At 48.6% G+C, this 12,714-nt stretch overlaps 1 protein-coding gene across 3 annotated transcripts in view; it reads left to right on the top strand.

Moving 5' to 3' along the window:
- The window catches only part of OSTN (osteocrin), a 38,613-nt gene that overhangs the window by 21,494 nt on the left and 4,405 nt on the right, over positions 1–12,714 (top strand). For all 3 annotated transcript variants that reach the window (XM_025211729.1, XM_006030141.3, XM_025211728.1), the window contains exons 2-3: positions 5,027–5,128; positions 9,601–9,797. In XM_025211729.1, the coding sequence (XP_025067514.1) occupies positions 5,027–5,128; positions 9,601–9,797 (299 nt within the window). The remainder of the gene's footprint in view (positions 1–5,026; positions 5,129–9,600; positions 9,798–12,714) is intronic.

Here is a 12,714-nt window from a genome sequence, read left to right as displayed (position 1 = left end):
CACAAACCTCTCTTCCCTTAGGAACAGCATTTCCACTTGCGTGCCCCTCTGCTGCTAAGAAAAGATAAATTTGCTGTGTGGGTGTTATAAAAATATCACACAGCTCTCTGTGCAGGGAGCTTCCCGTTCTGATTGCTGGTTTAAGGACTTGTTTTCTTTATTTTCAATGCTAGAGACATGCAACCCCAGAACGCCGACCAGCTCCAAAAACAGAGAAGAAAACTATTTAAAAAAAAAAAAAGGCAAATAGTTAAATTATTAGAAACATTTAAAGAAGTCGGCCCATTCAGTTGGTAAATGTATAAATGATTTAGGGGCTGGGAGTTTGTTGGCAATGGATAACAGGCTAATAAAGTTTTGTTTTCCCTGCGGGATGCACAGAGGTCCGTGCCTCCCTCCATGATCTTGCTGAGAAAAGGTGGGAATAGGCTCTTCTGATTAATGGCTCTTTTCTTGTGGGTTGCAAAAAACTGCTTATTTAACTGATAATCCCAAGCCTCTTTGGTGGGTTTTATTGCTCACATCTGTGTCTTCTGTGTCCCAGCTTAACTGCCCTCCGACGAGATGTTTTATTTGGCGCTATAAAATTTTTGTCACAAAGCTGTACTCGGTTGCAAGTCATTCCTGGTTTTTGCAAGCTGTTCAAATTGTGCAACTCCTGCTTATTTCCCAGGAGAAGCTTCCTTATGTGTCTGCCTGGAGAGTTTGATGTTCAGACAGAAACCACAGCTGATCGTTTCCCTCCTCTTGTTCTTGCACCTGTGTCTCTCCAGGGACTTCAGCTGAATGGCTAATCATTTGTCTGGTGTGAGTCCAGAAAATGTTTGCATGGGGGACGCTATTCTCATAGTGCTGCCCGTGGTATTTTATATACCCTCTACAGCACTGATGAGAACGAGGGGTCCAATCCTGCAGCCCATCTTCAGTGAAGTACAACGGTCTACTCCCAGAGATAAAACTCATATATCAGGCCCTCTACAAAAGCAGGGCCTTTAAAGAAGGGAAGCAAGAGATTATGGGTCTAGCCTTGTGTCTGGGCTAGACACAGATGATGATGCACCTAGACTAGATTAAACACTATGTCTAGATTAGTCACAGGCTGGATTATGGGTCTAGCGTATCACAGTGACAGATCGATAAATGCAATCCATGAGGGTTTTACCTGGAGCAATCCTGTACAAAAACATAGTGCAGCCATATTTTTTTTTTTCAGGACACTTTAAAACTGATGGAAATAGCAGGAATTCAACAGTAATGTCATTAGCAAGATGGCCAGATATGGGAAGCAATAGAGATCAAGTGTTTTTAGTGGTGGTGTCACAGTGAAGCCACAATTTTTCAAGAGTGAGAGTGGTTTTGGGTGCCTTTCTTAAAGAAGTTGTATTTTCAGCTTCTGCCCTCTGTAAATCATGCATTTTTGGAGGCTTCAATGCAGACACGGAAATCACTAGTCACCTGGGAAAACCTTGCCCAACCTTTTTAAAAGTTAAAATGTAGCAGGTTGCACTTGGTTGGAGTGGTTAAGAAGGGAAGATGTTGCCTTGGGTAAGGATTGGAGTAGATATTTGGGTCCTTTCCAGCCCTAATAGTCTCTGGTTTGGTGAATAAAACCTGTTTTAAGATGGGGTCTGAAGAGTGAATTCACTAACCGGGCTAATAATAAAGCACACACGAAACGGTTGTAAACCGAAGCTAACCGTGACAATACTGCATGTATGTGATTAGAGGCCTGGACTTCGAAGACTCAAAAAGCACTTATTCCTGCAAAGATATTGTTAATAACGTAAATTATCTGGCATTAACCACTTGTATTTTTGGAGGACGCATTTTCCCTTTAGTCCCATATGTCATCTGCTTTTTATAATTTACTGCCTTCTACTGAATCTCCCATATCTCATCCATGCAATGAGAACAAAAGAGCTGCTCTAAGCTATTTTTGGACTTGGTAGCTTTTTAAAAATGTTTTATTCCTTCCTTTCACACTTTTTTTATTTGACTGGTAGGAACACTTGAGATAAACAAGGCCGGGCAGGACTTTCTGAAATGACTCCTATTTCTGAGACAGGAGTATCTTGGGCTTTATATGGTAACAGATGCCCGTAGGATTTCTGGCCTCCTCCGATTCACGTCGTTGGAGGTTTGGCTCTTCCTTGCTCAATGCAAACTGTGTTTTTGCAAAAGCTGTGAGCTATCTGTTGCAATTTTGAGTGCTGCTTTCTTTGTAAAACACTTGGCCATCATCCTCTTAAGGAAAACTGGCTAGATCTTCAGCTGGGCTATGATCCAGCTCCCAGGGAAGTCAGTGACTCAGAGCGATAAATTCAGCTCAGGCAGCTGATGCCAGATATTTTTTCAGTGGCACTTTTCAGGGTGATGCCCAATGTCCATAGTGTGGTCCTTATTCTGCTCTATTCCCCAGCCCTGTTAATGCAGAGATCTGCCAGATCCTGCAAGACCAATGCCTCGGCAAGCGTGGTGCCCGAGTGTCATTACCGTACGCCCGGGAGAGGAGTCGATGCCCGGTGCCCAGAGAGGGAGAGATCCCAGGGCAGCGCCTGATGTCTTGCCTCAGCTCTCTTGCTCCCAGTCAGGCCAGGAAAAACAAAGCACGTGTGATTTATACTCGCTGAGTAATCTTCGCCGGCCGGTGAAATACGATCGTCTGAATGGAAAAGAACAACGATGCCCGTTAATATTTTTGACAAGGTGCAGGCTCTGGACTCGGTGATGAATGACTCCGTCTGGTTTTCATTCAGCCCGCTTGTCTTGGAGATGGCATTTCGCTTTTTGTTAAAAGAGAAACTCTCTCTCAAGCCCTCGGGTTTGAGGTTGGAGACGTCGCGGTTCACGTTCGGGCAGGGGTGCTGCTTTGTTGTGGCCTTTCGCTGGGAAGGCGCTCCGGGCAGACTCCAGACCAAAGCTGCGGCTGCTTTCCCCTGCCTTGCTGTGGGAGGAGAACGGTCGCTTTTATCTTTAATTGTGTTTTAACACAGACTCCGGATGACTGCAGGGATTTCAGTTTTGACGCATTTTGAGCTGAAATAGGGGTAAAACGTGCAAGTCTGTCTGGAGCTGCGTTGTAGTCATAATTCGGCTGGGGCAAAAGGTGGGCTCCCATCCAAGCTCAGATGGCTTTTGCAGGGCAGAGAAGCCAGAAGCTAGCACACGGCTGAGATTTAGCATCATCCGTCCTCGAGGTACAAGGGGAAGGTACACCTACAGAGGCCAACTGATAACAGAAGCGAGTGGAAGTGTTTGGGCAGCTGGAAGAAGGCAGCAAACAGATGCAACCAGAATCAAAGCTGGTTAAGCATCGGGAGCATATCCGTGGCTGGTACAAGCGACTGTAGCGGCTGCCGTTCACCCCCTTCTCCCTCCATAGCCATCGTCCGGCAGAGAGAGTCCGGCTCAGGTCTCGGGACGTCAGTGGGAACGGGAGCGGGCCCTCACTTTCGACAGCTTCTTCTGGTTCTCATTTTGCTGGTGTCCCGGCTGGTTAATCAAGTGGAGTTTAAGCGCCTCGGCGCTTATTTTCCTTAGCGTGCCGGCGGCTATGTTTTGCCCTTTGCTCGTGGGGATGAGGGAATACGGGTGCAACCAGATGAAAAGGGGGCATTTAACCTGCCCACTTATTTGTACATCCTCCCACCCTCCAAGTAATCATGATGCGGTTCCCTGCAAGGCGATGGGCTGCCACTTCTTATTCCAGTGCGGAGCCACATGCAAAAATGTCTGTTGCACAGATTAAAAAACACAGATTACACAGGGCCATGGCTTTATTTGGTTTGGAAGGAGAGGATCTGGGACCCAACCTACCTCTCCCTTGACTCAATGGAGATACTTTCAACACCAGGTCAGGGTCTGGCCGGTGATTTTCTGTGCCCTTGTGCCAAATAAAAGGGTACCAAATAGGATACCCGAATCCTGAAAGCATAGGTTGAACTGATGGGAAACTCTAGAAGCAAGCATGAATGCAAACTTGGCCTTGACCTCCAAATATGAGCCCAAGGATACTTGCCCAGTTTCCCACCTTCGTAGTGTGGGAAAATGAGCAACGTGTTTTTGCTGGGCACATCCTGCCTGAGCTGATGAGAGCTGCAAAGCAGAGGACAGACCAGCCATCATCCATCACCAGGGATATTTATACATCCCATCTATTCCTGGCTTCCACCAGGAGAGTCAACAAAGAGTGGCAGCTTCCGAGTTGAATTATTCCCTCCCGGGCTGGGCTCGCTAACAGATTAACGAGCAGATTAGCAGACATGAGAAGTCTCCTTTCCTCCCACCCTGCTCCTATTAAAATCCACACAGAGGTTCGCATCCGGTTCAATGACAGGGTTTAAATCCCAAACGCCCCCCCCCACAGTGACCCCCTCACCCTGCACAGCTCGAAACACGGCTATTTCTGTGCCTTAGCCACGGCGTGTTGCCTATTTAATGCGTAAAGGCACCCTACGCACGGCCTTTCTTCCATTATCAACCCTAATTTTCTAAGAGTGGCTCCGGCTGCAGGGACAGCGCCCCGGGAGTGCCCTACACACCAGGCCACAGAGTCCCGAGACCGCTCCTCCTTGCTCTTTCTGACCCCGTTAATCTCGCGCTCCTGTCTGCAGAGGGATGCAGCCCTGGCAGCTGCAGGGCACCGTGCCCTGCCCAGCTGATGGCTGCTCTCCTGGGCAGAGGGGGACGTTGGGGTGGGTTTTGAATTGGGTTTCTTGTTCCCTGGGGGAGGGTTGTCGTCTCAAGCCAGTGCAAAAGCCGCTTTGGGAAAGACACCTGGGAACCCCACTCGGTCCTTCCTGCTACTTGCTATAGGGGAAGGAGTCTGGGATGAGAGTCTCCAGCTGTAGCAGCTCAGACTTGGGACTCCTGGGTTTTCTTCCTGACTCTGCTACTGAGTTGTGGTACAACCCTGAGCAAGTCACTCCCTCCTGCTGCTTTGCGTCTCCTCTGCGTCCTTCCCTCTCTCTGTCCCAGCTCTCCCTGCTCTGCTCTCCTCGACTCAAGGGTTTGCTGTGCTTTGCAGATGCCGCAGTGTCGACTGGTGGCGGCGGCGCCCTTCGTCCTGGCGGTGACCCTGCTGCAGTGGCACGCCGGCGCGGCGCTCCTCGCTGAAGCCGCTCCAGAGGTACGTGGCTATTCCCGAAGCTGCTGCCCTGAGCTCTAGTGATGCTGCATCCCATGCACGAGGGCAAGGTGGAAGGCAGGTGCACAAGGGCCTGCAGGGATGCAGTGGGGGTGAGGTTGCCTCTCGGCAGCTTGCCCAGCGCGGAGAAAGTGGTGATGAGCGAACCAGCTTTTCTGCCCGGCCTGTGCAGCTCACCCTAAGAGGCATGGCTCTGCCCCAAACGAGCAGGCAACTTGTTCCTGCTGGTCCCCCCTGCTCACATCCTGAGGAGGGGACTGAATCCTGCACAAATCAACCCCAGGGGCCAGAATGGCTTAGCCAACATTTTCAAAGCAACGCATTAAAAGGCATTTGCAGGGAGAGCCCCTGCCCTGGATCCAGCACGGTCCAGTGGAAAGAGGCAATGCCATTGCTTTGCAAGCAAGAGGAGACCAGATCCAGTCAATCTCATGGCCCTTCTTCGTTTGACCCCAGTGCTCTTTCCTGCCATGGCAGGGGGTCGGACTTGATGGTCTGCTCAAGTCCCTTCTGACCCGACCGACTATGAAACTAGGAAACCTTGTAGTAAGAAGTTTGGTATCTCTGGGCCTGGGCTGCTGATGCTGAGTTCAATCTGGGTTGAGTTATTTCTTACAGTCAATGAAAATGAATCACAGAAAATGAGGGTTGACGGGACCTCAAGGGGTCACATCTAGTGCAGCCCCTGCTCCAAGCAGGACCAGCCCCAACTACATCATCCCAGACACGGCTTTGTCTACCCGGGTCTTCAAAACCTCCAAGGATGGAGATCCCACCACCTCTCTGGGTGACCTGCTCCAGTGCTTTACTACCATCCTCAAGACAAAGTTTTTCCTAATATCCAACCTCAACTTCCCTTGCTGCAACTTGAGCCCATTGCTCCTTCTGTCATCTGCCCCCACTGAGACCAGCCCAGCTCCATCCTCTTTGCAGCCCCCCTGCAGGGAGGTGAAGGCTGCTATTCAATCCCCCTCGGTCTTCTCTTCTCCAGACTCAATCAGCCCAGTTCCCTCAGCCTCTCCTCACCAGTCCTGTCCCCCAGCCCCACAACCATTTTCACTGCCCTCCGCTGGACTCTCTCCAATGTGTCCCCATCCTTTCTGCAGTGGGGGGCAGAAATGAAGCGCACGAACCAGTCCCAATTAAACAGTCCTTGTCTCTTTGTGTTCCCATCACTGTCATCTCAGCCTCCGCCCCTCTCCTCCCATGTGTGTCTTACCTCCGTGAACTGGATCCCGGCCTCATTTAGGCATCCATCCACACGGCCCATCACCACTACTAGCAAGGAGTCCATTCAACTTCAGCCAGGGTCTGCAAGGGTCCCAGGTTTGGCGTCTTAAATAGCGAGGGCTTTGGGGCAGAGTGAAATCCGGGTCCGTCGCTGTGCAGCACAGTGTTGTGCTTTTCTATTATGAAGTTAGGTCAGACTTACACCATCCCAGAAGTAGCCACTGCCATCCACAGCAGGACTTGTGTGAGGAAGAGGAGCGTTTGGCTTCCCATGAGCTTCAGCTGAGTGCTGTGTACCGCCCCACTACGTACTCCTGTCATATCGGCCTTGTAGGAGGAAGGTTATCTGTGCTGCGATGCAGTAACGAAGAGGACGGTGAGGGTGCCTGAAGGCGTGCATCAAGAACGTGGGCTGTTGCTAGTCTTCCTGAGCTGGACGGGAAATGTCATTTCCTAGCCTGCATCTTCCCATCGACGATCCCTGAAGTGCACTGCTGCACATGCCAGAGACATCCAGGAGGCTGCAGCTATCTTCCTCCATTAAAATCCTAGAAAAGTGGGGCTGGAAGGGGTCTCCAGAGGTCATCTAGTCCAACAACCCTGCCTGAGGCAGGATCAGCCTTGTGCAAACCAGCCCAGACAAATCCATCATCTAACCTCTTAGAAAAAACCATCATCAACCCTGATGCGGCACAAGGCATCACACCTGAATCTGCCACAGATGAAGCCACCATCCTGCTATTGTTAAAATACCCTTGAGAGGTCCCACGTTGGTGCCATACCCCGCAGCTAGAGGAAGGCAAAACCTCCACAAGTTGTACCAATCTCCCCAGGGGGCAAAATTCATTAAGGGACCATTTGAGAGATGGGAAGTCGGGGCCTGATTCGGTTCAGGCTAGGGTGAAGTGTCCAGAGCCACCCTGGTTCTCTAATCAAGGCTCTGCAGATTCTTCTGCAATCATGAATGTCACAAAAATAATGATTATCCAAGTGTCTGCAGCGATGTTGTTTTAAACCCTCCATCCATCAAGCAACTGCATGCCCTGCTTGGATGGTCACAGAGCAGCTGTGGTGTCTTTGGGGCAAGACTCAAACCCATCTCTCTGGATGCCCGCAGTCAGCTCAGCTGCAAGAGGGCCTGGAGGCCGGCGAGTCCAAAGGTGGCTTCCCTCCCATGCGAGCCATTGCTGGGTGGCTGGACGATGCTAGTTTGGGTGGCTAGGCTCACTGGGCCATTGCCCTGCTTGTAAAACATGCGGGGGCACATTGCACGTGCATTAATAGCTGTCAAGCTTTCTTGCCAGCAATGAGAAACCCAATGGCTGCAGTCTGCACCGTGTAGAAACAGGGCTGGATGATGGAGAAGCAAAGGATTTTTGTGAGTAATAACTCTTAGTGGACTCAGAAAAGACCCTGAAGACCTGAAAAGGGAAAGCACAGCATTCAAAAGGTTGTCTAAATCTATCCCAACCTGCAGTTGGTTCAATTAAGGATATCACCCACAAACTCCAGGCCTCGTGCATGTGTCCTGGGCTATCGTGGCTACATCACTCCAACACTACCATGACTCTTTGAGCACAGATATCTCCTGTCAGCTGCTGATAATCAGGATGGCTACTTTACTGGCATATTCCTGCTTCTGTCAGAGCCCATGCCGATTCAAAGGTTTCATCTGCACTATATTTTCCAAGCATGGTGGAGTTTTTTTTAATAAACTAAGTGAAAACTCCTTTATGTGCATCAAGTGTAGCAATGCAGCGCAGAGAGAATGGCTTTCTTGTTTTGCCCCACATTGCTCCAGGGGCTGGGAGATGACACACATGATCTCTCTCATTTATTGATTATAAAGTTGATAAGAAGAGATGCTAGGAATATCCCTTTCTTTTGCTTATTAAAGAATGGCTCCCTGAATGTAGCACAATTGGAAGAAGGAGCTAGATAAGGCATCTCCGTTTTGCAAATCTAGTGCAGTATTTGGCTCAGATTTTGGCATTCCCACGGCAGCTCCAGAAGAAACTCCTCTTCCACCTTGCATTAACGTATTGCTTTTGAAACCAAGGACAAAATACACACCTGACTTTGATCTAACTTCCTTTCCCATTTCAAGAGAAATTGCTCTTCTTTACTTCCACTCCTGGACCATTAAAGCCCCGCCAAGCAACGGCCTGCCTCCATAATGGTTCGGGGTGAACCAACCTTGGTACCTTTCTGGTAAAGCAGTGTCTATTTGTGCAGGAATTAGAGATGATTTGCTGAGCTGGTCAAACATCAGAATTTGGAAATGACTCTGGAAATTAATTAGCAAGGAATTTTTAAATTTTGAAAGACTTATTTTAATTTTTAAAAAATTGTGGAGTTAATTGCAATGTAAACCAAAATTAGCAATATTCAATAGGGTAGTGTTGGGGTGAGATTATAATTGTGATGGTCCAGGAAGGCTGTGTGGTACCCACAAACTTGTCTGTATCCCTCCCAAATATAGGAGACTTAATAAAAGAGATCACCCACCAAAGTCAAGGGGCTGGAAGGGACCTGCAGAGCTCACATCTCGTCCAACCCCCTGCCTGAGACCAAATCAGCCCTGTGCAAAATATTCATAATCTAAACTCTTTGTAAAACCCTGACACAACACAAGACCTCACACCCAGCCCTGCCACAGGTAAAGCAGGGGGACCACGGCAGTCGACATCCTGAAGGCTGTTATTATACAATCAAGAGATCCCAGGCAAAATTCCCCGTAGTCCTTGCCTCTCACACAATTAAAAATGTTAAACTAGTTAGAGGAAGTTTGCACACCTAAAGCCCAGACTGCAGGGCATGAAAAGCACTGATAACCACTTTGAAAATGTTTCCAATAGAGGAAAGTTTTGTGTTGAAAAAGCCAGGTCATTTTTCAGGAAAAAAAAGGATAAATGTCATGAGACACTCACTCACAATTTTTCATTGAGAAATGACTGACCTGCAATGAAAAAAATGGTTTGCACATGGAAAACGTGCCGCAACTTCAGTCTCTTGCAGTAACGGTGTGCTTATGGGATGGTCCTGACCACTCTCCATCATGGTGGGATGATGTGGTTGGGGCTGGTCCTGCTGGGAGCAGGGGCCTGGACTAGATGTGATCTCCTGAGCTCCCTTCCAGCCCTCGTTTTCTATGAGTCTATGAAGTTTTATTTTTTTCCCCTGAAATTTCAGCCTCAACCAGTGCTGTCCCTTTTCCTTTCCAGCCCGTTGACCCCTCACGTCCCACATCCAGCGAGGACAAGTCAGCCACTGACCTGGCCGCTAAGCTGCTGCTTCTGGATGAGCTCGTCTCCCTGGAGAATGACGTGATTGAGACCAAGAAGAAAAGGAGTTTCCCAGGGTTTGGGTCTCCCCTCGACAGGATCTCTGCTACCTCCCTCGACGTGAAAGGCAAGCAGAAGTAAGTTGGGTGGCCGGCCGGGGCCCGGCGAAGGCTGTCTGTGAGATTCATAGATAGACCTCTGAAAGGCAAGCCACTCGTTTTGATTTGGTAGCTGATTTTTGGGTCAGGGTGGGGTAGCTCAGAGACCACTTGTCTTGCTATTGCTGCAAGATGTCGAGCTCTCCGGCTGCAGCGAGCAATACTCCCTGTAGCTGGTTTGTCTTTGCGGCCAAACTCAACCCATGCAGGACATCCAAGGGATGGCAGCCCTCTTCTGCAACCCCACGAGTGACCTGTCAGTTAAATTGCCATTCAGGAAGCAAAATTGGGGGGTTTAAAAGCAAAGGGACAGGGTCTGCTCACCAAAACTGAAAGCTCTGAGATCTCTCTTGCTGCTACTTCTGGTGACCCCCCACCCCCTCCCAAATTGAAGTCCTGATCCATTAAATTTCTTGATTTGCATTATGATGTCTTTTATTAGACCAGCTAATAAAAATATCATGCTATCAACTAATAAAAAATATGGTTTAATAAAAGATATCAGATTTACCCAAAGAACCTCGTCTGCTATGTCCTTAGACTTATCCCCCTTAATCACATTATTAAAGTTAGCTGCTAGCTTAATATACTTTGTTGGATAGGCGCTGTGGTTGCAATCATTTTTGGCATTGCATTTTTTTTTCAGCCATCCTTAATAGTTCCTCTTCATTTTTAGGCCCAAGCCAGTAAAAGGCGAAATGCAAAATGATTCAATCATCAGGCAGGATCTTTTACTGATCATTTCAGAACTGGTTCCTTTCTGTGCAGAAAAAAAATTGCACTGTGCTAAGTGTCTTTATGCAAAGGTGGCTGTTTGGAGCCTTAGTTGGAAAGAGGGAGGCTGACTTTGCACACACACACGGGGGAATTGGTTGTTAGTCCTGGTCGGCATGTGAAAATATCCGTGCAATCAACATTTCCCAGAAAGAAAAGAAATCGCAGGAGGGGAGACGGAAGCAGGAGTGAAGCTGCCCTTGTTTTTCTCCCATCACTTGAATGAAAACAGTTTCCTCCAGGACTAGCTGGACTCTGACATGCCACAATACCACAAATGTCTCCTTCCACGGCACATCCAACCCAATTGCTGACCTTCGAGAGCCTGGCGTTCTTTGGAGGAGCAGACGAGGTTTTGGCTCCTTGACTAAGCCATTTGAGGTTCGTCGAGCGCTGCGTTTTACACAGCTGCATCTCAACCCCTCATCTACCCAGCTGCCAGACCACAGGAACATGATATGATAATATGGAGGATCTGTCAGTCGAGGCATCTGCAGATGCAACCGAAACAGGAACCGCTGTGCGAGTAGAGGGGCCCCCGGTGCCCAGCATGATGCCCACCGTCTCCTCCCTTGGGAAACTACATGCCGATGGTGCTCCTCTTCTCAATAGCCTGGATGAGAGGAGTCCACTCGCAGGGGCTCAGCATGGCGAGACTTATGGGAGATACTCTACGTAGATAGTGAATTCGACCCTTCGGCCAAAGTAACCACAATGGACGATCATTTAGGAAGGTCCGACAAGCGCCGGCATCAGAGAGGACACTTGTATGGTCAAGCAGTTTTCCCTCTTTCCTTGGTTGCCTTCGTGGTTTCCCTTCCACCTGCCGATCCACTTTGGAGGTGCACGGTCTGAGATGTTAAGGCACCAGTGAAATGACTAAAATATTTGTTATTTGGGGTGATGGCTTGAATCTATTAAGCCAAAAAAAGGCAGTGATGTTTTCAATATGCCATCATTTTTCAGTAAATACGGGATCTCTGCAGGGACCTCTGGACAAGTGAGGAGTCTCCTATAGACAAAGTTGGGCTACCTCTGTCCTGGGTTATTTGGCTTTTTTCTCCTCCTTTCCTCCCAGTCTTTCCAGCTCCATTTCACTCTGCACCTGGCCCGTTCCCTTCCCCACCATTTCCCCTTCCCCTTTTGTCTTCATTTCCCTGCCTAATTCGATGTCTTCCCCCACGTGAAAACAAAAATAAATTAGAAATTGTAGCAGAAGCTGGAGATTTGCTTCCAGGACCCTATTTACTCTGCTTACATGTCCTGCCCCTACTGCACTCTCCATCGGTCTGATCTCTTGTACCCGAAGCTCTTCAAGCGCTGGGTTGTATTTGCACGGTGGGGCCCTGTTCTGGGCCGGTCCCTGGGCACTGCTGTAATGAGCCTGATGATGATTAACAGTAATGCTGTCACAGCAGAAACATTACATCGCTTATATGCCAGGGCAGCTGTTAACCATTGGCCAAGCGTTTCATGCTTTCCTCTACCCATGGTCTGCACAGAAGATGCTTGCTTCAGTCTTCAGCTAACCGTCTTGCTTCTTTCACTGAAGAAGTTGTTCTTGCTTCTTGAGCCCCTGAGTCCAGAGCTAAACTGTGGGCTATTTTTTATTAGACCAACTCACATACTTGAAAAAAAATTCTTCTTTGCAAGCTTTCGGGTGCAAATACCCTTCGTCAGGCTGAGGAAGCATCTGCAGTTGGTCTGTGCCCTTCCTGGATTTACATCTGTGCCTTTCCTCAATTTACATCATCACTGACTGGCTTTCTTGCATGCAGACCAGCCTCTGGCTTCTTTACCATTCGGTCCCTCCGAGAAGAGCGTCATACCCTTCCTCAGCCTGATGAAGGGCGTCTGTACCCAAAAGCTTGCAAAGTAGAATTTTTCCAACTATTGGAGTTGGTCTAATAAAAGATATCCGATTTACCCAAAGAACTTTGTTTTCCTATGTCCTTAGACCAACATGGCTACAACCAACCTATACCCCTAAAACTTGGGATAAAGTTTCACCTGCTCATAAGAGAGAAAGTTTTGAAAGCTTGGCTGAAAGCAAGAATGAGTTCTCCCATGAGATGCGAAGAGACAGAAACTCCATCAAGTTTAGCAACAGCAAGCCAATACT

Source organism: Alligator sinensis, unplaced genomic scaffold (genome assembly GCF_000455745.1).
Source record: "Alligator sinensis unplaced genomic scaffold, ASM45574v1 scaffold697_1, whole genome shotgun sequence".
Lineage (NCBI taxonomy): Eukaryota > Metazoa > Chordata > Crocodylia > Alligatoridae > Alligator > Alligator sinensis.
Note: the sequence above shows the minus strand (reverse complement) of the source record. Positions and strands in the feature narration are given on the sequence as shown.